Source organism: Orcinus orca, chromosome 1 (genome assembly GCF_937001465.1).
Source record: "Orcinus orca chromosome 1, mOrcOrc1.1, whole genome shotgun sequence".
In the NCBI taxonomy this organism is placed as follows: Eukaryota; Metazoa; Chordata; class Mammalia; order Artiodactyla; family Delphinidae; genus Orcinus; species Orcinus orca.
Genome location: NC_064559.1, coordinates 182,564,463 through 182,589,424, shown reverse-complemented (window position 1 = coordinate 182,589,424; position 24,962 = coordinate 182,564,463). Strand labels below are relative to the sequence as shown.

General features: G+C 54.4%; 1 protein-coding gene across 1 annotated transcript; it reads right to left on the bottom strand.

The window, feature by feature from the left end:
* Positions 1-1,863: 1,863 nt before the first annotated feature.
* RSPO1 (R-spondin 1) lies at positions 1,864-22,287 on the bottom strand. Its single transcript, XM_033422117.2, has 6 exons — positions 21,984-22,287; positions 17,035-17,409; positions 5,948-6,139; positions 3,813-3,962; positions 3,331-3,519; positions 1,864-2,623 (listed from the first exon to the last, which is right to left on the bottom strand). Exons 2-6 carry the CDS (start codon positions 17,126-17,128, stop codon positions 2,460-2,462), a joined length of 789 nt encoding a protein of 262 aa, XP_033278008.1. The 5' UTR covers positions 17,129-17,409; positions 21,984-22,287; the 3' UTR covers positions 1,864-2,459.
* Between the last annotated feature and the right edge of the window lie 2,675 nt (positions 22,288-24,962).

Below are 24,962 nucleotides of genomic sequence, written 5' to 3'. Positions count from 1 at the left end.
TCTGGATGTTCAAGCCAGAAATGGGGACTTCATCCTTGACACTTCCCTCTCCCTTTCTCCCCTTTTCCATGTCCGGTTTATCACCAAACTCTGCCAACTTTATTTTCCAGATACCTCTGATTGTGTCCTCTTCTCTCCATTTCCACTGTCACCACCACATCTCACCTGGATGACAGCAACAGCCTCCTGAACAACTTCCCGAAAATCTGTCGTCTATACAACGGCCGACATGATCAGACTTGCCTTTTGCAAATCTGGTCCTGTGGGCTGGCTGCTTAAAACTCTTCAGCGGCCTCTCTTGGCTCTGAGAATACGGACCCAGCTCTAGGTGACCTTTCTGGGAACATCTCACCTTTCTTGCCCTCCAGGCCTCCCAGCTGTATTGGCCTTCTTTCAGTTCATTGAACACCAAGCTCCTGTCTGCTACAGGACATTTGTATGTGCTGTGCCCTCTATCTAGGACTATGCTGTCCAATACAGTAGCCACGAGCCACATATGGTTAGTGAGCAATTGAAACGTGGCCAGTGCAACTGAAGAACTGAATTCTTAATGTTATTTCATTTCAATTAATTAAATTAAAATTTTTAAACACATTCAATTCAGTTATCAGAAAATTTTAACCTAGTCTTTAAACACTTTGGGTATGTGAATCTACTTTTCGACTTGAATTTTTATTAAATCAAAATACATATCAAGTATTCCTGGTGAAAATTTAGTATCTGAATTAAGATACGCTGTAAGTGTAAATATATACACAGAATGTTGAAGACTTAGTTTAAAAAAAGAATGTAAAATATCTCACTAATAATTTTTTATATTGATCACATGTTAAAAAGATAACATTTTGCATATATTTGGTTAAATATAAGATATAATTAAAATTAGCTTCACCTGTTTCTTTTTACGCTTTAAATGTGGCTGTTAGAAAACGGTTAAATGAGATAAATGGCTCATATTGTATTTCTGTTGGACAGCACTGGTCTAGAATGCTGTTCCTCGTCTTTGTGTTAACTCTTATATTTATCCTTCAGAGCTTGGCTCAAAGGTCACCCCCTCTAAAAAGCTTCCCCGAGATAGGGTCTTTTATTTTTATTTAGTTTTCTTTACTTTCATAGCTCTGTGTATGTTTCAGTGGTTGCCTGCCTTTAACTCCTCTCATTTATAATTATACATTTATTCAAATGATTACTTGATTCATGCCTGTTCCCCCACCAACCTCTAAGTTCCATGAGAGCAAGGCACCTGTCTGGCTCCCCTCTGCAAACCAAACATTCATCCAGAGCCTGGTGCCCGGATGGCTGCCAGTGGACACTTCAGAGCACCACAAGAAGTGATTTTATCCACTGTTCTGCCTTCCCGTCCAACGGTCCCCAACCATCTCAGAGAGCCTGAGCACTCCCTCCCCGTAGAAGTGCCACTATAGCCCTTCAGTATATAGATTCTACCTCTCCCAGGTGGGAAGTCTCCCTTTACAGCCGACCAGAATCCTTCCTGCTGCAAGCTGGCCGAGACCTTTGTTCCATCCTTAGAGGTAATTAAAGCAGTGTTTCTCAAACTTGAACGTGCATGCCAGTCACTTGGAAAAATGCAGACTCTGGTTCATCAGGTCTGGGATGGGACCTGAGATTCTCATTTCTCACAAGCTGCCTACTGATAATTTTGATGCTGGTCCGCAGGCCACACTCTGAGTGACAAAGATGTAGAGAATCTGGTTACTGCTCTACATATCCCCCAAGTTTCCTTCCTGCTCTGGACCTTCTGTAAATTAGACCAGGAGGGGTCTCTTGAAATTCATTTCCTGCTCCCGTGTCCTCTACCAACCCCATACCCTGAAAAGAAACGTGGTACCTGTGGCTACTGTGGTCATTTGGTTTTCGTTTTTAATTTGAAATAAACCTTTAAGCAGTTTTCAGAGTCAGGAAAGCCCTGATATGGATCATGGAGGTGTAACAATACTCTCCAAAGATAAAGTCACACAGCTGGAGATGCTGAACACCTCTCAAGCTTTGGCTGCGGTCTGCCACACCAGGCTGGTCCTATCAGCTCCTCCAGAAGGCTCCACTCTGCAGAGTCTGGGCTCGGATGCTGGAAAATGTTCTCTCTCATGTGCCCACTGGGAGCATCACAAACCAAGTGTGCGCCACTAGGCCCTCTGCAGGGCAGAGACGACCCCTCTGCCTCCCTGCCCTGCTGACCCAGTGATGTCCGAGGGACAGAAGTGTCTTCCGGTAACCTCGATTGTGTGTGTGTGTGTGTGTCCGCGTGTGCGCGTGCACACGTTTGCATGTATGTCAGTTACACGTTTGGACGTGGGGTCTGTGTGCACGTATCTGTGTGTACGTGTAGGTAGGGAGAGTGTGTGTATGCGTTGCCCCCAGTGCTCGAGTTCGGTAAAGCTCTCATCACACAGAGCAGTGCTGGACTCTTTCTGCACGGGCCCGGACGCCGAACAGTGTCCCTAGGTAGACCCCGCAGAGGTGACCGGCCCCACTGTCCCTTGCTGCTGCCGCTGCTGGCCCTTGCGTCTCCGAGCACTGGCGCCCGCCTCCTTGTTCTCCTTCCGGCCGGGGTTCCTGTTGGCATGCTCCCGCCGGCCCTGGCCGCCCTTCCTCCTCTTCTGCCCTGTAAGAGTCAACAAAGGGCGTCCTGACACAGCAGGGAGGCCCTGGGCATGGCCAAGGGCCCGAGGAGGAATGTGGTGAGGAAGCTGGGCAGGGGGAGGTGGGGAGGAGGCCCATAGGCAGTCGGGGTCCCCTCAAGGCCTCCTCTGAGAAGCAGCCACTGCAGAGGGCGCTGCAACATGGGTACTGAGAAGGGGTCCCGTGAGCCTTTTCACCCTGCACCCCTCGATGAACCAGACGCCCTCCTCTTCCTCACGTCTTCCTCAGACCTTTGATCCCAATGGGCCGAGGGCATCTCCCAGATGGTCACTGCAGCTCTCGGGACAGGCAGGACACCTCCCCCCCACCCGCCACTCCTCCACCCCAGGACACTGCCACATCATTGTCACCTGCAGGCTGTGTGACCTTGGACAAATCACTGCACCTCTCTGGGTCTTAACACCCCCTTCTACGTCCCCATCGTCTGACCTCTGAGGGCGCTTCCAGTGCTGACATCCACTGGCTCAGAAGAAATGGGGAGGGATAGGGCCATAGCAGCTTCCCGGCCCATCACACAGCTGCGGGGCCCACTCTCTGCCCGGCATGGGTTTGCACAGTATGGAGTCCTGGCCTGAGCCCTCTCCTGGGCCACAGGCAGGAAGCAGAGGGGGTCAGAGCTCTCGTGGCTGTGCTGACCCCCGACCCCAGGGAGGTGAGGCCGCAGCTCACCCTCCGGGCAGGGTGTCCTCCGCCCCGTGCACCTCCGGGTCTCCTTGGTGTCGGAGCAGACGGTGTGGTCCCCCCCAGGGGCGTGCAGCACTCTCCGTGTCCGCTCCTCCGAGCCCCTCCGGAAGCCACAGAGCTGCTTCTTCTTGGAGCACGGCCCCCACAGAGACCACTCACTCATTTCACATTGCGCTGGCAGGAGGGGAGGGAAGCAAGAGGACAAGGGCGTCACGTCTCCTCCCCTGGCCCCGGGTACCCCGGGGGAGCCCCTCCCATCTGCTCTCAGCCGCAGCCCCAGGCTAGAGGCGTCTTTAGCCCAGAAGGCAGAAGAGTCCTGAGGGGAAGCTCAGAGGGTGGTGGTGATGCGCTTTCGCTGCACAGGGCCCAGCCCACGCTCGCCCTGGCCAGATCCCCCCCGCCCGCCCCTCCTCCGGGGTCCTGGACCCTGGGCCGCAGCGCTTGCCCGCCGCGCCTTCCTGCCTTACCGGGGCTGCTGCACTCCATGGTGCCGTTGGCAGCCGCAGAGCCCTCGGGACAGGCGGGATAGCAGCGGCCCTTGTGCAGGTACAAGCTCTCCTTACACTTGGTGCAGAAGTTGTGGCTGAAGCAGGCCTCACAGTGTTCGATCTTGCATTCTGAGGAGAGGGCCAGATTGGGGGCCTCTGGCTCAGCCGCGGATAGACGCCTCCCCTGGTCCCCGTGGCCACCCAGCCACGCCCACTCACACAGGGCAGGACAGGGGTCTGGGGCTGCAATTACCGCAGGGGAGTCTTGGGACGGAGAGAAAGGAAGGCAAGGGGATGGGGGGAGAGGAGGCCAACGCAGCCTCTCTTGAGGGCCGGCTGGGACTCTTGCCACGGTCAGCCAACCTCAGCCCCAACCCAACCCCAGGCCCGGGAGCCCAAGGGGAGGCCCAAGAGAGCCGGTTTCAGAGGAGAGGAGATTAGTGGGGGCGAGAGGAGCGTCCCAGCCTCTCACGGCACCCCGAGGACCACCTAATCAGAGCTGAACCGGGGGATACAGTGACACCCCGAGAGTGGCTGTGTGGTCTCCTCTCCCCCTATTGCCGGGCACCCACAGCACCCCAGAGCCCGGTTCTCCTCCTGCCTGGGGCAGCAAGAGTGCCTGGAGTAGGGGAGAGCAATCCCAGGGCAAATTCCTCTGCCTCTACAAGGCCGGCTTCCAGGAACCACCTTGGTTGGACTCCTGGGTCCCTCCCCGAAGCCCTCCTGCCAGCTCTCCCTCCTCTGGGGAAGTGGGGGGAGGGTGGGTTGCCGGGCTAGGCTAGAAGCTGGAGGGGTCTTTCACAATCTCTCCCCTCCTGGATTGTGGGTGGAGCTGACTTCTCCCCAGTCTCCGCCCCTGAAGCCTGGGATGACAGTTTCCCAGAAGCTGACACAGCCAGGAACGCCCTACCTCAAATCCCTGAGGACCAGGGTTCCAAAGGACCAGTCCCAGGGTCCTACCTCCGTGCTCACAAGCTTCCCAACGCCACCCCACCCCCCTCTGTGCCTCCTGGCCTCTGATTCCTGGGTTTGGTGGCAGGCAAAATATGAACAAAAGTAAGAATAACAGTAGCTGTTTATTGAGTGCCAGACCCTGAGGGCCTCCACATGCCTCTTACAACAGCCCTAGGGGGGTAAAAGCAAGCAGCCACGTTTTGAAGATGAGGTTTTGAGAGGCTGCGACTTGCCCAAGGTCACACAATGAATAAGCAGCAGAGCTGGGATTAGAACCCAAGTCGGCTGAACTTGGATCAGTCATTTCCCCTGAGACCTCGACGTTATCAGCTATGAAAAGGGTACCATCACTTAAGTCTGTCTCCCTCCAAAGGTGGTTGGGAGGCTCAACTGATAGGAGGTCTGGAAATGCCTTGTAAACTCCAAGGCTCTGAACAGAATGGGAAGGTCACTGGCATTGTTTACAGGAGAGTGTTCGCTGCATGTCCCCCAGCCGAGAGGGAGGTGTGACAGCGTGTGTCTTGGAGCATGTGGAACGGTAGCTGGTGTGAGAGAGCGGAGCAGAGTGAGAAGAGTGGGGGGAAAAGGGTGGGGAGAGAAGGCTGACCAGGGCTTGAATTTCCCTGCCCTCAGTGGAGCCAGCAGTGATTTTCTGGTTATGTGTCTCAGAGGCATCTTTCTGGCTGCAGTGCAGAGGGAGGGTGGAAGGGAACCAGATGAGGGTTGGGGGACAGATGGACAGGCTATTGCAACGGTCAAGGAGAGATGTGATGGGACCCTGAATAAGACCATGGCAGTGAGGATGGATAGAAGATGAAGGAGGCACAATTTGGTTATTGGATGGATGGGGTGGGGGCATAAATGAGAGGTTGGCTCTCAGGTCCGTGGCCTGGGTGATGGGTTGGGACACTGAGAGTGACCCAATACAGGTCAGTGCAGGTTTGGAGGGAGGAGATGTGGCTACGGTATGGGTTGGAAACGTGGGTGGGATGTCTGGGGAGAGGTCTGGTCAGCAGCTGGATTTTTAAATCAAGAACTCCCCTCCTCAGTATCCCTCTATTTCTCTTGTAGTACATCAACAGTTCAAAGCGCCGCCCCACCCCACCCCCGCCCCATGTCCAGAGCTTCCGGTGCCCTTACCCAGCCCTGCCCACACTCACTGATGCACTTGTTCATGTCAGGGTTGCGGGCATCAAAGTATCCAGGTGGGCAGGACGGCAAGCAGACGCCCAACTGGCGGATGTCGCTCCTCTCCAGCAAGATGAACAGCTTGGGTGAGCACTTAAGGCAGCCGTTGACCTCCGAACAGAGCTCACAGCCTTTGGCACAGGCCTGGCTCCCCTCGGCGCTGACTGCAAGGATGGGGCAAGGGTGAGAGGCAGCTGTGGGAGAGACCCCCATCTTTCCCAGAATCCCACAAGGATGGGAAGTGAGTAGACAGGAGTTTCAGCCCGTAGAATGAATGTGCTTCTCACAAAGCACAGGCCAGGCTGGTAGCTCTCTGCAAGGCTGCTCTATAAACCTCCCCAGTATCTGCTTTCAAGGGAGCTAGCACAGCAAGAGCTGCCACCCACCCTAAATGCCTCTTTAGGTCCAGGTGCAACACAAACTCACCCTCCAGGCTTGCTCCCTCATCCCCAGAGGAGGCACTGAAGCTGCACCCATCCTGGAATTTACACATTCCTTCATCCCCACCCCCACCCCAGAGGAAGGAAAGCTCAGCCCCAGGTATGGATGGAGGGCTTTCATCCTTGAGAAAAGTTCAAGGACAAGAGGCATAATGAGAAAGAGGCCACCTGCCCAGAGACAGGAAGACAGCTGGAATAACCTGCATCTAGAACAGTGCTCTCAAGCAGAGATGAGTCTGCTCCCCAGAGGACATTTGGCAAAGTCTAGAGACGTTTCGATTATCACACTTGGGGGGGGGGGGGTTGCTAGTGGCATCTGGGGGACAGAGGCCAGGGAGGCCGTTAAACATCCTACGATGCGGGGGGCAGCTCCTACAAAAACAATGTGGCCCAAGATGTCAAAGGCGCTGAGGTTGGAACCATCCTTTGAGCCAACGTGGTCCCCAGCCCCAGCGTCGAGTCTCAGACCTTTGATCTTGTTTCCTCATTCACTTGTTCAACCAACACTCACCCGCCCCCTCCCAGGTACCATGTGCTGTGTGAGTGCTGGCGACGTGGAGGGAAAGACGCCCGGCTAAGCTGAACTAATCTCTCAGGGGTGCAGACAGACCCGCAACCAGGAACATGCTGGCAGCCGCAAGGACACGCGATAGAGGACCCAGAAATAAGGGAGGAAGGAGTCACAGAGGAGGCGCCATTTGGGCCAGCTCTTGAAGAATAAGTAGTGATTTGTCCATTGGGAAGTGGAGACAAGGGCCCTCCAGGGGCAAGACCACAGAGGCGCAGAATGACCCCAAGGGAATTGCGGATAATTTGGAGTACAAGTGAAAGATAAGGTGTCCTATCAGGAGGGGCCTTTTATATCATGCCAATGGCCTTGAATTCCATCCTGTCGGGCAGCTTTTCCCAAAGAGTATTCCTTGGAACGTGATTCCCCTAAATGTTCATAGAAGGATGTGGAGAAAAGGCCATTGCACCAGGTGAGACTGAGAACCACCGGGTCCGACAAGTCTATACAGGATTCTTTACTGCAGGACGTTTTGCAGCCTTTACTAGGCTCCTGTGAATTAGGGTGACTCTGTGAAATGGGGAAAGAGTGAACTGCACCTCTGAGACATTTTGGTCACAGAACCCTTGTTTTGCAGAGTTTGGGGGCCATCTTTCTGAGAGCTGATAAGACAACAGGAAGTCATTGGCAAGTTTTAAGCAGTTGAAACACCCAGTCTGATTTACACGTTGGGAAGCTTCCTCTGCAGCCTGGGGAGAGACCAGAGACTGGAGGACCTTTAGGGAGGAAGCTGACCTGATCATCCAGGTGAGAAAGATGAGAAAGTCTTAAACCAAGTTCTGTTCAGGGGAGATAAAGAGAAAACGATCTGAGAGTTGCTTAGGGGAAGCAATCAGTGTGGTCGTGGTGACCAAGCGTAGCGGGAGGAGGCTGCGGTGCTTCCCGGGGTTCTGGCATAGGGGATGAGTGGGGCCAGTCACTAAAAGAGGAACCAGGCATTGAGGTGCTGTAGATACAGGCTGGAGGCAGAGAGCCAGGGGAATCAGAGCAGAGATGGCAGGGGGTCGTGCTGCAACGGAGGACCCAGAGCTCAGGCTTCAGCTGGCTGGACCTGAGCCGATGGCCCAGCCTGTGACCCTGGGAGAAATACTGCATCTTGTGGGCCTCCCTTCCCACCACCAAAATAGGGAGATCAGGAGGCCCACTCTGCAGGGTTGCGGGAAGGAGCATGTGCTCCAGGAATGATCCCTGATTTCAGAACAGGGGAACGAGTAAGAGAAAGGTGAACAGAAGAGAAGAGGGGAATAACAAACACAACAGTAAAACAACAACAACAAAATCATAATCGTAATCATGGCAGCTTATTCCTAACGGTTGAAAACGTATTCTGTGGCAGGCGCTGCTCTCAGTGCTTTACAAATATTAACTCATTTGAGCCTCACAACCCGTGAGGGGGGCGCTACTACTTTTATTTCATCCTGTTTCTCACAGATGAGGAAATGGAGAGGTCGAATTACTTAAACAAGGCTTCACCGCCAGTATGTGTTCCAGGCAGAGGGGACAAAGTTTATGAAAGCCAGGGGGTAGGACAATGCAAGGTGACATGCAAACTGAAAGCATGGCCAGACTGATTTTTTTAAATAGAGAATTTATTTATTTATATAGAGTCAACGTTACCATTTAATTAATCAATGAAGTTAAAACTTAATATGAGGGCTTCCCTGGTGGCGCAGTGGTTGAGAGTCCGCCTGCCGATGCAGGGGACGCGGGTTTGTGCCCCGGTCCGGGAAGATCCCACATGCCGCGGAGCGGCTGGGCCCGTGAGCCATGGCCGCTGAGCCTGCGCGTCCGGAGCCTGTGCTCTGCTGCGGGAGAGGCCACAGCAGTGAGAGGCCCGCGTACCGCAAAAAAAACATAAAACTTAATATCACTCTTGTTGGTTGGGTCATTGTAAAAGAAAAAAACAAGGCTCCCAATGTGGTGTCGAAGTTATGAGGGAGCCCCCTTGGGATTAGTTTCTAGTTCGGGCCGTTATTCAGCTGTATTACAAATTAATGTCACTGTAGATTGTAGTACCGCTTTTGCTTCAAAGATATGAAGTTGTCTATACTCAAGGTTTTTATTTAAGTCATTATTGAAACGAATGCTCCTTCTAGGTTTTTGCCTTGGTTTCGAAAACTAAAGTCATCCAGGTGTCCCAGCTGTGGGCCTCTATCACTATGCTCCCGTAACTCATTTGTTCCTTCCTTATGACTTCTGTTAAGGACAGATCTGCAAAGGGCCTTCTCAGAATCCTGCTGCCCAACCCCACTCAACCAACAACAGATCTCTGTGTGCATCTCCCTTCAGAGCTCTCAGTGACACGCAAGAGAAAGTGCGGCCCGTGGGGGATCTGAAATTAGTTCAGCATGGCTGGTATGTGGAGTGAGTGGAGAGGGAAGCAGGGGCCAAAGCAGGAACAGCCTCGAACCCTTATAAAGGAGTATGGACGTTACCCTAAAGGCCATGAGGAATCCCTGGGGGCTTTAAAACAGGAGACATGGCCAGGATTCCAGTTTAGAAAGATCACTCTGTGGTGTGGAGACCAGATTGTAGGGATGGCAAACCTGGAGGGAGGAGGACTCCCAGGTTCAAAGAGATGGAGCTGAACCAAGAGGATGGACAGGTGTAGACACAGGTGAGATATTCAGACGGTAGAATCAATGAGACTAGGTGATGAACTGGACGTGGGGTGAGAGCCCGGGGAAAGCACACGTCAAGGGTGATGCCTAGGCGTTGGGCTTGGGTGGTGGGGTAGCCGTTGGTCCTTCACCAAGAGAGGGCCCACAGGAGGAAGAGCAGATCTGGGTGGAGGAAATGATGCCTTGTGTTGAGTTTGTGGTTCTCATGAGACATCCGGGGGGAGTTGTCTACTAGGCAGCTGAACCTGTGGGTCTGGAAGTCAAGAGAAACATTTTGCCTGGAGATGGAGACACGGAGCCCTTAATATAAAACAGTCATCAAAGGCCTAGAGGTCCGTGAGATGACTAGGAGAGAGGGTACAGACAGTGAGAAAAGGCATTAGCCATTGAAGAGAAGGACAGAAAAAGAAGGGCCAACTAAGGGGCTGAGGAGGACCCAGACAGGTAGGGACACTCAGAAGCAGCATCACGGAAGCCAAGAGAAGAGGACACTCAAGGGGGGAGCGGGGAGTCCAATGCCAAACGCTTCTGAGATGTCACGTAAGGAATCAGCCACAAACAGCCACAAATCAGCCACGTAAGGAATGGCGTCCCTGGTGGGGGTGGAGAGTGGAGGGCAGTGGCTGAAGGGTAAAGGAAGGTGAGGAAAGAACCATCTCATTCAAGAGACTGGCTATGGAGAAGGGAGAGAACTCAGGGATCCGTCCTGGGAGCCATCACTGGGGCTTAAATCCCTGGGAGAGGAAAGCGTCCCGGGGGAAGGAGCTGTGCAGCTTGAGAAGAGGATCAAGAACTGCGGCCCGGGCAGTCCTCGCACTCAACACACAAGTAGAGGAAGGTGCCCGGAAAGAAGCTGAGAAGGAATAGTGGGAGAGATGGAAGGACCTTGACGGGGGTGGGGGATGGAAACCGAGCGGAAAAGGGTGAGATCTGCGGGGACCGGGGCTGGGAGGAGACAGTGAGTGGGGAGCCCTGGGCAAATCTACAACACGTGCACTAAGAGGTGACTGGGTGACCTCAACAAAGGCAGTTTGGTGGAGTGGTGGGATGCCAGCCAAACCACAGGGGGCTGAAGAGTGAGTGGAGGGGATAGAGGTGGGGGGGGTAAAGTGAGGACAGGGACAGAGGGGGTCAGGGAACACAGACAGAAAGGAGAGACCAGCTGGGGGTGGGGAATGTGATCACAAGACAGAGGCAGGGTGAAGTGATGGAGTGAAGACCCAAGGATACGAGAGGGTCAAGATACAGAGCTCAGGTGGTAAGACAGGCCTTGAGGCTTGGGGCTGGGGTCAGGGACAAGAGACTAGGGAGCTGAGCTCCATGAGGTTTGGGGGCTCAGGAAGGGAGAGTGGTGCTCAGCAAGGAGGAGAGGGGCTTGGCGATGGGCAGGGCCAGTCCGATGAGGAAAGAGACACTTATCAAGGGGAAGGGGAACCAAAGGGTGTTCTCGGCTCAGTGAGGCGAATAGATAGGCAGCGAGCGGATGGAAAGCCAGAGGGGAGGGGGCTCTGTGTGTGCCGGTGTCCAAGGAAGATGCTGGGTATGGGCAGAGTTTACATGATGATTCAAAGGGAGAAACAGGCTCATTCATTCCACGGACGTTCACCACACACCTAACACGTGTCAGAACTGCTAGGAACTGGGGATGTGGAGATGCAGCAACAAACGCCCACCTAGGGCTGGCTGCACACTGTGAGGACTGTAGGAGCGATGAAGGGCATGCCCTTATGCAGCAGGCTAGGTGAAGAGGGAGTGCAGACAGGAGAAAAGGAGAAACAGCCTGTGCAAAGGCTCTGAGGCACTGACCATCCGAGGGCATCCACAGAATGGAAAATAGGGCTTTAGTCTATTGACAGGGAAAGGGACCTCAGAAGGGCGTGGTCAGATTCACAATCTGAAATGCTGCCTCGGGCTTCTGTGCCCGACAGGAGGGTTGCATGCCAGGGAGGCAGCCTGGCAGGGCTGGAGCCTGGCTGAGGATGGGTGGGCTCAGTGATGGGGAGGGCGCTCAGGGAGCTGACGGAGCCTCCTTCCAAGCTCTTCACAAAACCCCCTCATGCAGTTCTGCCCTTCCCACCCCCACCCTACTGCCCCCGCTCCCAGGCACTCAGTGGAGCCTGAGTGCATGAGCCAGGAAGGCAAGGCTGTGTCCTCTTCCCTTCCCTGGTGCTTCTCGCCCCCTTCATCCCCATGCAAACCCCTTTCGGGCTGATGTTTCTACAGTCAGGCCTTGCCCCAGGGTGGCTCAGCCCCCACCCCGCTGAAGAATGGCTTCTGGCCACAGTGCCTCCTCTCCAGGGACTTCACTTCTCCCAGGTCCCCAACTTTGTCATCTCGAGATCTTTCCAAAACCCCAATCCTGATGGTGTCACACCCCTGCCTAAAACCCATCAATAGCTCCCTATTGGCTGCAGAATTAATACCCAGCTCTTCCACCTGGCCTAAAAAGCTTCCCTAGGCAGATCCCATCCACCTCATCTCTTCACACTACTTCTAAGCAATATGGAATTATTTTTGTTCCTCTGAACACATCACACTACTTCACACTTCTGTGCCTTTGCTCAAGTTGTTCCTTCTGCCTGGAACACCCTCTGCCTCCTCTTGAGTTTAACTTTTTCAAGTCTCAGAACTAAGGTCACCTCCTACAGGAAGTCTCCATTGACCTCACCTCCATGTAAAATCTGGATGGAGTATTTCTGTGTGTTCCCTGCCCCCAGTACTTGAATCCATCATGGTAGACGTCACCTTGTGTCATTATTATCTGCTAATATGTCTTTGCCTCTCATTAGAAAGAGCTTTGGAGGGTGGAGCCTGTCTTGTTTCTGAATGGGAGCCCAGTAAGGGGTGAGGCTCCACAGGGATAGGGCTACCCCAGAATGTAGGGCTGAGGATGTGATGAGTGAGGCAGAGGCTCGGGGGGGGGGGGGTTATACGGATGGAGCTTCCTGGGGGGCTTGATAAAGTGTGGGGAGCAGGACAGGATAGGAATGAGGAGTTACGGGGGGTTGGGTGAAGGTCAATGCCAAGGGAGGGGAACTCTCCATGACCCAGAGGAGGGCTGACCTTTGTTTGGGGGTGGTATCTAGTCTTGGAGGAATTAGACTCGGTGAGAGAGCCCTGAGTTAAGTGGCGGGGGGCAAGGGCAGGGCAGGGTGGGTGACAGGAACTGGCACCTCGCTGAGCGTGTTGAGGCCACATGCTCTCCCAGGAGATGTGCCCATTCCTGGTGCCCTGGGCACAACCCCCGGGAAGATCCGGCATCCTTTAACTCAGCTGTGAGCTTAGTTTAGACCTACACTTTTTCCTCGACTGGGCCCAAATAGCCTTTAACTGGCCTGTTTGCCTCCCATCTCGAACCACCTCCCCTCGCCCGGTCCTGCAGCTGGACCACACTGCTCCCCTAATTCAGACCTCTCCGTGGGTCCTCATTACCCACAGCTCAAGTCAGGTCAAGGGCCAACTCCTCAGCCTGGCGGGTACCAAGCGCTCCACCCTCCGACCTCTGCCCACCTGTGCGGCATCGCTCCCAGGACGCTCCCTCAGCTCCAGGCAGCTTTCGTTGCTCTACCCTGATGGGCGTTCAGCTTTTTGTTTTAACAGCACAACCCTTCTTTTCAGTAGAAAAGAGCATCCACGTATAACACAGAATGAGCAGAGTGGCTCCAGTGAAAACCTCAGGGCTCCCTAGAACTGCACCCAGAAACCACTCCTCCAGCTACCCCTAGCCGCACCCCACTTCCTGCACAGTCTGTGCCGCATCCCAACTCCTCACCTTCGGACAGGCTGGTCCCCTGCCTGGAGTGCCCTCCGCCTCCCCCACCCCCCCACTCCCTTGCCTGCACATCAACTACTCATCCTTAAAATCACATCTCAGGAGTCACTCTTTCTGGGCCCTCTCAGCCCTCCTGGTTCCTTTCCACATCCTCTACACCAGGTTAAATTGCCTCTTCCCCCTTCACCCACGGGCTCCTCATGACCCGTCTCTGCCACCCGGGGCCGGGCTCTGGGGGTTCGCAACGGGCGAGTGGGGAATGGCCCAAGGAGTGAATGGGGCTTCAGCCAGGGAAGAGGGATTCTACAGATGGTTAGTGGCAGAGGGGAGGAAGGCTCCAGTTGGAGGACGGGGCAGTGAGAAGGGGCAAAAAGGGGAGTCCAGAGAAAGACAAATATGATATGATATCCTTACATGTGCAATCTAAAAAAGTGGTACAAATGAACATATTTACAAAACAGGAATAGAGTCACAGCTGTAGAAAACAAACTTATGGTTACCAAGGGGGAAGGGGAGGGGAGGGATGAATTGGGAGATTGGGATTGACATATATACACTAGTATATATAAAATAGATAACTAAAAAGGACCTGCTGTATAGCACAGGGAACTCTACTCAGTGTTCTGTCGTGACCTGGATGGGAGGAGAATCTGGAAGAGAGTGGATTTACGTACACGTGTGGCTGGTTCCCTTTGCTGTGAGGCAGAAGCTAACACAGCATTGTGGATCGACTATATTCCAATAAAAATTAATTTAAGAAACAGGGAGTCCAGCTTCTGGAAGAGTCAGGATTCAGTGAAGGAATGCAGGCTTCATGGGGGGCAGGACTGAGTGAAGGGGCCCAGGAATCAGACGGGAGAAGGGTCTCAGTAAGGGGAGGGGCACTCAGTGAGAGGCATGGTGAGGGAAAGACGGCTCCGTGATGGGCAGGAAATCCAGGTGGGGAGGCGGTCAGCAGAGGGCAAGGGCCAGTGAGGGTGAGCGAGGAGAGGGTTCGGGGAGGGGAGGTGTCCTCAGTGAGTGGGACAGGAGGAGGACGCCCTGTCAGGGTTTAGGACTCACAGCTAAACTTCTCCCCTCTGTGCAGGGACACCATCTCTCAGACCTGAGATCACACATTTCTGGTGTATGGCTCAGAGCTATACTGGGTGGCTTCTGGTGGCCCCGCTGGCATGCAGTCACGGGATGGCAGAGGCGACAGACCTCAGGCTCATATTCACAGCAAGCCTGCCTCTGCCCCCCAGGCTGCCCACTGCCCTTGCACGTGGCGGGGGCCAGAGCAGCCACACGTGCTGTCTCCATCCTTTCTTCCCTCCTCCATTCCCATGGAAACCCTGGGGCAAAATGGTCCACAGCTTGTTTATATAATAATGACACACATCTAAAAGAGCGGATATATGTATATGTATAACTGATTCACCTTGCTGTATACCTGAAACTAACACAACATTGTAAATCAACTATACTCCAATAAAATTTTTTTAAAAAGGGGCTTCCCTGGTGGCGCAGTGGTTGAGAGTCCGCCTGCCGATTCAGGGGACACGGGTTCGTGCCCCGGTCCGGGAAGATCCCACATGCCACGGAGCGGCTGGGCCCGTGAGCCGTGGCCGCTGAGCCTGCGCGTCCGGAGCCTGTGCTCCGCAACGGGAGAGGCCACGACAGTGAGAGGACTGCATACCGCAAAAAAACCCACAAAAACCATGACATGCATCCTGACCATACAGAGCTTGATATTTCACAAAGGTTTCACAATATGTGGACCTGTTATCTCATGTAACCCTCACTGCATTCCTATACAATCACACTTGCAGGATTATGGTTATTTCACAAGTGTTGCCTAGCAATGTCTACCCCCATATCCCCCCCGAGCCTCTGTCCATTTTGGACCCTCGTTGCATCTTGAGTCTTTCCCACACCTCTCCCCAACCTCGTCGCCCCCTTGATGGAGATCAAGGATGTCTGTCAGTGACACCGTTTGGTAATAAACACTGGGCTAAATGCTGTCGAGGCTGTGAGATGCGGCTCTATCAAAAGCGGGCACATCAAAATCGTTGCATTTGACTGGCTGTTGCTGGGAGTGGCCCATTCTGATGGCCAGACCAGTACTTTTCTCTTTTTTTTAGTGCAAGAGATGAACCCAGGTCTTCTGACCCCCCCTGGTGTAGGTGAGTGTGCGGCTCACCAGTGGAAGCGTGACCACTAGTGCACATCCCATGAGGATGAGTGGCCTCTCCCATTCTTTCTCTCCTCTCGGAAATAGAGGAGACTGATTAGAAATCACTAAACCGCATCTGGCCCGTGGAGTCCAAACTCCTGGCCACGGCAGATGAGAAGGGAGGAAAATCAAGGCCTCGCTGCTGATTAAACCTAACCGTCTCTAATTGTTTGTTAAGCCAGGGATTTTCAGCTTCACCAGTTCACTGAGCTTCTCTCTCTGGGCTGGGTTCTGGCCTTGGCCACTCCCGTGGAGACCCCACAAAACTCCATTGCCTTTCAACCTTTCCTGGCGGACCTCAGTCAGAAGGCCTCAGAAGTGAAGCAAGAGATGGTCGGACTAGACTTCGGAGGACCTGTCTGCCTGGGGGCGTGACATCTCTTCCGGGGGATGCTGAGAGACAGATAGGCTTGGGTCGGGCCTCCACCCCACTCCCTGGCACTGTCCCTCACACGCAGTGGCCACTCCCACCACACGATGGCAGGTACTGAACCCCCATCCCTGGAGGCATCAAGAGGAGCATGGGGGACCTGCTCTCAGGACTGCCTAGGATGGGATCCTGGGAGGGACGGCGAGGATGGTGGGGACAGGTAAACTCCTTCAGGCTCTGTTTTCAAGAAGACTGGGCTCACGGGGACCAGGAGACCTGGGTTCCAATACTGACTGCGTGTCCTTTGGAATGTCATCTCTTCCCCTTTCTTAGCCTCAGTTTTCCCATCTGTACAATAACAGGATTTAATTTTTTTTAGGCTGTGAAGACTCTTTCTTCCAATGACATCTTACGTGGAATCTTCCCAAAAGCAGGGAAAAGGGAAGCTGCTCTGGTTTGAAGGTGGGGGGCCAGCCTCCTGCCCACGGCCTCCCCTTCACCCCCCAGCACACATCTTTGAATCCCACTGGGCAGGTTTAAAAACCACAGCAGTGGACTGTCCCACGACCTTCTCTGCTCCATTGTTTCTGCCCCATGATCTGGGCAGGGAAATCTGTTGCCCACCACGAGGCTGTGTGGGGTTCCTGGCCCCAAGGGGTTAAGGGCTGCACTTCAGACACCACTAAAAGAAAGGAGCCCTGAACTCCTGTCCATAAATGGGAGGACACAGCACCCCAGGAGCACCGGGCCGAGAAGCACTTCCATGGATACCACACAAAGCTGGTGTTATATCAAAGGGCAGAATCCACAAACTGGACCCTCACAAGAGAGGGGTTAATCTAGAAAGCAGAGTCTACAAAGGGGAAAACAGACAGAGTGAGTAATCTACAGAGTGGGTAATCTCAACAAATTAATCCACAAACTGGATAATCTACTGAGCAATGTAATAGACAAAGTAGAAATCTGCAATGGTCATCATAGAATGAAACGACCAAAGGCCCTAGTCCCCAGACAGCACCCTCACCACCACCACTCCCAAGGCCCACGGTGGTCCAGCCGCATCCGTTACTCACTCCGCCTCTGCCTCTTCCCCTTGATCCCCCGGCTGCCGGCAGCGAGATGCATCCAGCTCAGAACCAGGGCCACCACACACAGCCCAAGCCGCATAGTCACTCGCCAGCTCAGGCCCCTGGTGGGAGGGGTGGTCTCTGGGGGGTGGATGGCACAGGGCTCTTGCTAACGCCTCCGGGGCTGGGTCAGCAGCAGGAGGCCCAGGCCTGGGCTGTATCCCAAATCCACCATAATCTCAGCTGGGGACAGAGAGGGTGTGGGGAGCCCACTTCTCCATCAGCCCATAAGGAGGTCCAGAGAGCTTTCCTCAAAGGCACCTTGGGGTGTCACATGGGAGAACTCTTTGTCCTTCAGCAGGGACACCTCCAAAAACCAACCTGTTGGGGGAGGAGAGAGAAGGGTTAATTCTGGGGAAACATGGGGCCCCCCAACCTATGTCACCTACGCTCCCATGTGGTCCCCTACCCAGGAGACTGTGAGAACTCAGAATGTTTGGACATTACAAGTTACCGACCTGGCGCCCCTGTAGGAGAAATCTGCTCCTATTCCTATCTTGTAAGAGTCCCTAACATGGGATGGGAGTTGGCTACCCAAGTGGTTGGAATATGGTGGACACTCAGATCAAACTTGTGGATCCCTGGAAACCAGCTGCCTGGTTTCCGACCTGCCCAAGGTTAGGAAGTCCTTCTTTAGGTCTACCCTACAGACTTCATGCTGCAGTAACATCGTGTCTCTTAAAGAACAGCTCTCTCTGTCCTTCTGTGAGTGACCCCTCAGCCTTCTCTCCCCAGTGCTGAGTCACCAATGTGCCTTTCACCTGCCTGGAGCTAGAGCAGTGGCCCCCGACAAGCTGGCAGACCCTGCGTGGCCCTCTGGGCTTGGCGGGAGAAAAGGAAGTAAGGCTTCCCCTGGCCACAGAAACTCTGACACAGCAGGCCCTGCGGGCCTGGCCTTTGTGAAAGGATAAAAGAGGCAGCGACGCCCGCCCTGGCCAGAGACACAGAGAATGGGGATAATCCCCCTGCCCAGCGAGAGCCAGGTCTGTGGACCTGCTGGCCCGGGTGATGGGGGCAGGGGGAGCTGGTCCCTCCCCGGTGAAATGTGTCTGGGAAGTTGGAGCCCAACCTGGGAGTCAGGGGATGAAAACCCACTTCCCACTCACAGTATTGCACACTTTCACAACAGATGCCTGCACGTCCATTGGCCCACACAGTTGCTGCACACACACCCACACCCACACAGGGACAGGAGGAAACAGAGAGCCTTAGAGAAGCTTTGTAGGTGCCAGAGAAGCATCACCCTCCCACCGGCTGCTTAAGATGCCTTTGGACAAGTCACTTAGCCTCTCTGAACCTCAGTTTCCTCATCTATGAAATGGGGATAAATATTTCACAGGTTTGCTCTGAGAGCTGGCTGAGTTTTGGCTTAACGAATGAGAAAGCTGAAATGCTAGAGCGGAGGTGTCCCTCCCAACCCCATCCCAATCCTTTCCCCCTTCGCCTCCAGGGAGGCCCCAGGAGAGCCCACCTGCATGGGAGATAAATCATTATCCCACAAGGGAGTTCAGCACTCCCTCCTTGGCCTCTCCCACCAGCTTTGAAGGCCAGACACACTCAAGTGGTTAAGCTGCCTGTGAGAAGTGTTTACATGAGACTGATGGATCCCACCTGGTGCTGTGGCCAGAGCCTGCGGAGATGCCCCCAGCCACCCCCAAGCGCCCCGTCAGCTGCCAGCCCCTACCTGCCTTTCCAGTACTCCCTGCGTGAACCACCAGAGCCTTCCCGCCTTCTCCAGCCCCCACCACACACTTCCATCACCCACAGATTGCAGACATCCGGCTGAGCTTATCAAACCGGGGTCTTCAGCTCCAAGTACACAATCCCAGACGCTGGCCGTAGGTATGATGGTTACGGTCATAAACTTCAGAGTCAGACTGCCTGGCTTTGAATGTTGCCTCTGCTACTTATTAGTTGTTACCTTAGGCTAGTTGCTCAGCTGGTCTGAGCCTCAGTTTCTTTATCTACAAGAGGGTGGTTGTTGTTTTTAGAGCTTAAGTGAGTTAATACATGAAACTGCTTAGAACAGTGCCTGGCACATAGGGACTCAATAAATGCTGTATTTTCTATGACCAAGACTGTATTTTGTGTCCACCTTCTGATGGCCATCTAAAAAGCAATAGAAACAGTTTTCATACCATCCGGATACTAATCTTAACACTGAGCACTGTTATGCCATTTCCATATTTGCATTTATCTTTATGGTTGATTGCCTTGACCCTAGTGATCACTCGAAGTGATAGGGTTAAACTTTAATGGTGGCCTGTCTCAAACTGAGGTCTGAGGACCCCTGGCAGATGCATCCTCAGGGTGCCCTGAGTCCTTAAACTTGACAAACACTGGAGGAAGACCGCATCGGACAAAGCTGGTGTTAAATCCTGAGTGTGCGAGGCTTTGGTCTCGCTGTGTGATCAGTAGCCCTGGGTCCTTGGGGCAGAACAGGTCTATGCATCTCTGCACTCCCTCTGCCTGCCCAGCACGGTGCCTGGTACTTCAAAGTTAGTGCACAGCAAATGTTATCACCCTTCCTCTCCCTCCCTCTACTTCCCCCTCAGTCCTCCTGGGTCTTAGCTTTCAGTCTGGCCCTTGCCAGGCTCACCCAACCCTTGCCAGGGAGGATCTTCCAACCCACTCCCACCAGTATCCCCATCAAACCATGATCTCAGCAGGGCAATGGGGAGGAGGCTGCAGATCTGGATGTCACTGGAGCAAGTGGCACTGGCCTTCCTTGCCCATCACTGGATAGGAAGAGTTTCAATACAGAATCAACCCTGGAAAGGAGCTAAGAGTTCATTCTATCAGGGATACAAGCAACAAATAGGAGGGACACTGGGTGTGGAGAGGGTGAACTGGAGGGCAAATGTCCCATCCAAAGGGAGCATCTGCTATTCCATTCCAACTGATAGTTGATAGGCAGAAATACTGGTTCCACATTGCTAGATCTTCTGATTTTTTAAAAGAGAAGTGGAAAACTCTGAATTTTATGTGATATCTGATTTTAAAGGCAGGACAGGTCTCAGACTAGGAATGCTGCAGTACCAAGCCCCAGAAGGTCACAGGTCCCTGAATCCACATCCTTCCAGAGAGGAGGTCCCTGCCCCCCCCCCCCGTCCCCACACACACATATGCAGTGGGTACACACACAGAGACAACCTTGGACCAAGGCTGAGAGAGGGGATAGGAGCTAATGGCTCTCTTCTAAGTAGCCTGTCTCATTCCCCTCGGTTCCTCTGCCTGATTTCCTCTGCCCCTTTGGCTACATGGCACAGACAGGTCCTATTTGGAGGCCCATCGCTCTGCACCGGCAGAGCCAGCAATGGGAACTGCTGGCAGTGATCAAGGTCTCAGGCATCCATGGGAGTGAGGAGGGGCATTTTGTCTCTGCCAGGGTCGGGGTGAGGGATTCACATTCATGACGTGCCTGCACCACCTGCCGTGCGCCAGGCCCTCACTGACTCCTCACCACAAGGCTAAGAGGAAAGCAGAATTACTCCCACTTTATGGGCACGGACAGGTTAAGGGTCTTGGGGTTACAAACCTAGTCAGTGAGCGAAGGGTTTGCTGCTCAGGACTGGGGATCTGGAGGGCAGAGCAAAAGGCGCAGGGAGCGGAGGGGTGTAGGGCACAACCCAGCTTGGGGAAGGGGTGGAAGGCAGAGGCAGAGGCTGGGGCCCAGGAGAGAGGCCCCACGTGCTAGGTGGTCCGAGGAGGGGAGGACAGACTGGGGAGGGGCGCACGGCTAGGGGTGGTGCTGAGGGCGGGGACTCAGTGCCCCCAGAAGTCTGGATAAACTTTCACCTTCTTCCCTGCAACGCTATTTGGATAAATTGGTACCCGGTCCGGGGCCGGATACAGACCCAGAAATGTAAACCATCCAGATAATTTCTCCTTAGCCCTCCCCAGGACCAGCTACGGGTGGAGAGGGCTGGCAGGCGGGGGCAGAAGGATTGCTGGGCTGGGGGCGGGACCTAGTACGTGCCGGCCCGACCTGTCGGGATTAGCGTGTCTGCCGGAGCCAAGCCAGGTGCTGGGGCCCCCCGCCCCCCCGCCCCCCAACGCCAAGGGCAGCGGGGAAGGGCTCCTTCGCGCCCCTTCATCACGACTCCAAGCGCTCAAAGCCTTCCTCCCTATTATCGGGAGAGGCCCAACAGGTGCAGGGGGAGGGGAGGTGGACCTGAAGTCCCCCTGACTGCCCCCCAAAATCCAAGAGAACTCTCCAAGTGCAATAGGTGGGTTTCACAATAAAACCCTTGCCCCAAGCTCGCGCACCCGGAATCCGACCCGGCCCTCCTGGGAGCCGTGGGTTAACAAACAGCCCCCATCTTTCCCCAACCAAGCAAGACCGTCTGTCCCTCAGCCCCCCGAACCCGCGGGACAGTGAGCCGCGCCACCCCACAGCGCACCGTGGGGGCGCGGCACACACCGCCTGCCACGTCGGACCCGGGCCCGGGCTGCGGCACTGGGGGTGGTAACTGGAGGCCGTGGGACTCGGGGGAATCCGAGGCGAAGACACCAGGAATCAAGAGCTTCTGGATCGGGGGTGCTGGACAATAGGTCTGGTGGATTTGGGGAGTTCAGAACTTCGAGTGAGCACGATCACCGGGGGCTGCCGGGTTGAGGGCAGCCCGAGGCAGCACCGCGAGGAGGCTGCCCACTGGCTTAAGGGATGCCGGGGGTGGGGACGGCAGGATTCGCAGGAGGGACTCCAGAAGGTGCCCTCCCCCGCCCTCGCTGACCCGACAGCAGTCATAAGTCCCCTTGCTCTGGCGGTCTCCCCGCCCCCCCTCCCCCCGCGCTCAGCTCGGTCAAGCCCAGATGAGAGGGCCCACGGCGCCCCAGGTCCCAGTGGAAGGGGGCGCTAGGGAGGAGGACGGGTCAGCTCCGTGGGGACTCACCTCCGCGCTGCCAGCCGCGGCGGGGGCAGGCCCGGGAGGGGCGAGGGCGCGGCCGGCTCACCCGCTCGCCGCGGAACTGTCCTGGGCGCCCAGCGCGCCCGCGCTCCGCCCGCCGGTTTCCAAGTTGCTCAATCTGCGGGCGGCTCACGCCCTCCGGGGCCAGCGCCCCACCCGGCGCATCGGTCCTCCGGGGCGGCCCGGTCCGGCCCTCCTCTCCACAGTGCCCCACTCGGCCGATCCGCTCCCGGCTCTCTGCCCGCGCCGGGGCTCTCCGTTGCGCCTCGGCTCCGCCGGAGCTCCCAGCCGGGAGAGGAGCTAGTTCTCCTAGCGCACGAGGGAGGGAATCCCCCCCCTTTGCAGTCCCACCCCCGAGCCGGCCCCCCTTCCCGGGATCCGCAGCAAAAAACGGACTGGAGCGCCAGGCCCGGGAGTTCGTAGCCCCCCTCCCGCGCGCACTTGCCCCCAGCTGGGGCGCTGCGCTTGGAGCCCAGGGCGGGCACCCGCACACTTGGTTTGGACCCTGGCGCAGACCCTCTGTCCTTGTCTCCTCCCCTTCCCCCACTCCGCATCCTGGGGATTCCACGCAGCCGGAGCACCGGCTGCAGCTCCAGGCATCTTGGGGTCAGAACAGGGCCGGGGAGCCTCTCGAAACCTCAGTTTCCCTATCAGGAACCTGGAAAGTGACAAGGAACAGGCTCAACGGGCCTGTGGTCCCGGCCACGCCCTCCTCTTCTCAGAGTCAACTCTTCATAGCATCTTCCCAGTTCAGAGGAAATGTGAGGCTATAACGTCCCGGGAACCCAGGTGAGGACCCTCCACTGGGACCTGGTGCAGCAGAGCGAGGTAGATCTTGAAATAAGACGGAGATTCAAATCCCTGCTCTATTACTTACCAGCTGTGTGGCCATGCCTAAGTTACTTAACCTCTCTGAGCTTCAGAGTTCTCATCTGTTTTTTAGGGGCAGTGAAATGAAGGGTGCAAATGCCCGGTAAATGGTAGGGACCCTATGCATGTTTGTGGACTGGGTCTTGAAGGGCTGCAGGCACCTGCAGTGACCCAGATGCTGTTGAAGTCAAGCCTGAAGAAGGGAGGGAGGGAAACACTTCTTAGGGTGGCAAACAGCTGTTTTCCAGCATCATTTCAGATTGGGTAAAGGGAAATGGGCTAAAACTATAGTTAGCAGGAGTTAAGTTAGATCAGAAAAGCTATACTGATGGGGGGGGAGGGGAGAGGGGAGGGGGTAGGAGTAATCAAGACAGGCTGTGGAATCTCCTTCTCAGGAGAGGAGGGGGGAGCCCTAACTATGGAGACAAGGGAACAGGGTCTTTTACAGTGACAGGGGCATGGACGGAGTGACCTCTGGTGTGTCCTGATGGCCAGGGAGCAGAGCTGGTGGATGGCCAGAGAAAGTGGAGCAGTTGGGTCCCAAATACCAGAATTTGGGCTCATTCAACCGGATCCTTGCCAAGTTTGCAGGGGGCAAACAGCCATTTCTGAGTTGGTCCTGGGCCCCCTCCACCCCTGCTCCCCAGCCCCTCCCCTCTCCCCTCTGCCCTGAGCCTTTCCTCCATCTCACCGGCCCTTGGCTCTGCTCTGTGCCTAATCAAACAGCCCCAAATGCCGAAAACTCGATGTTTATTTTATTTTATTTTTTTACACACTTGCATAACTCCCTGACAAGCCACGCCAGTCGTTGGGCTTTTTGTTTGGTTTTATTTTGTTGCATTTAGGGGAAAAAAAAGAGAGAGAGAGAGAAAGAGAGAGAGAATGAATAACACAAACCACCCAGCCCCAGAAGCTGTCCCAGGCCAGGCAGTGGGTCGGGTTTCCTGCCTGAGGAAAAGTCTGTGGGAGTTGGGGGGCCTCGCTACTAGGCTCAGGAATGAGTGAGAAAGGGAAGAAAGACACCTGGGTCAGAGAAGATAATGAATTAGAACCATGTGACAAAAATGGATGAATGAGAAAGAGAATTTCTTGTGCACCTAATATATGCCAAGCACTGTGCTTTGCATCTAAATTCCGTTACCTAATTTTGCAACCATTTTACTTTCTTTTTTCTTTTTCTCACAAATGTGAATTCCAAGCCTCAGAGACATCAGGTAATTTGCTCAGAGACACACAGCCTGTAAGTGGCCAGCCCGGTTCCCATTATGCTAAATAACTTGTAATTTCCCTGAAAGAGTCATGGTCCCCTGGGTTTGCATATGCTGGTCATTCTGCCTAGAAATGCCTTCTTCTCTGGCCCTTCTCTTACCATCCTTCAAAATGTTTATGTGAAGTTTCACCCAGCCACCTTGCACAGCAGCCTCCGGACCTCGTGTAGACCTATTCATCACTCATCACTGGCCTGTGGTCATCTCTCCCACTGCAGTGTGAGCCCCTTAAGGGCAAAGGCTGTGTCTGATTCAGCCTTATGATCCCAGCACCATAAACATACTTAACTGATGTTTGGTAAACTGAACCCCTAGACAGCCAGGATTGCATCTTTTGTAGCTCCTGCAAGCTTATTCAGATGATGTCCCAGGTCACTGTTACTATTCACCCAGGCCAAGATCATCATTCTCATTAGAAGACCTAAGGTCAGTGGACTCAGGCCAGGGCAGTAGCTCCTAGAGATTAGTGAAATTCTTTATACTTCATGTCGTCCTCTATCAGGCAAGAACCATTGTACCACCTGCAGTGTCAGTATCAATATACTTTTAGCTACAAGTAATAGAAGACCAGCTCAAAATGGCTTAGAGAGCAGGGTGGTGTATTATCTCATGTATCAGGAAGAGCTGAGGTAGAAATGATCCAGCAGCTGAGGAACCACACACATCAGATTCTGTCCTCTAATCTCATTCCACCACCCTCAGTATGTTGGCCATTATCCTCATGATCACAAAATGGCTGCAGCAGCTCCAGGCACTACATCTTCAACCAAGTCCAGCAATAACTTAAAGAGTTACGTGGCACTCTAAAATGGTTAAAAAGATAACA

What these genes read in the sequence shown, in the direction of transcription:
- RSPO1 (XM_033422117.2), bottom strand. Translation starts at nt 17,128, where the DNA reads ATGCGGCTTGGGCTGTGTGTGGTGGCCCTGGTTCTGAGCTGGATGCAT. An exon ending in TGACATGAACAAGTGCATCA is followed by an intron (nt 3,963 to 5,947) that starts GTGAGTGTGGGC and finishes CCCTCTCCTCAG; the next exon opens with AATGCAAGATCGAACACTGT. An exon ending in CATGGAGTGCAGCAGCCCCG is followed by an intron (nt 3,520 to 3,812) that starts GTAAGGCAGGAA and finishes CCCTCCTGCCAG; the next exon opens with CGCAATGTGAAATGAGTGAG.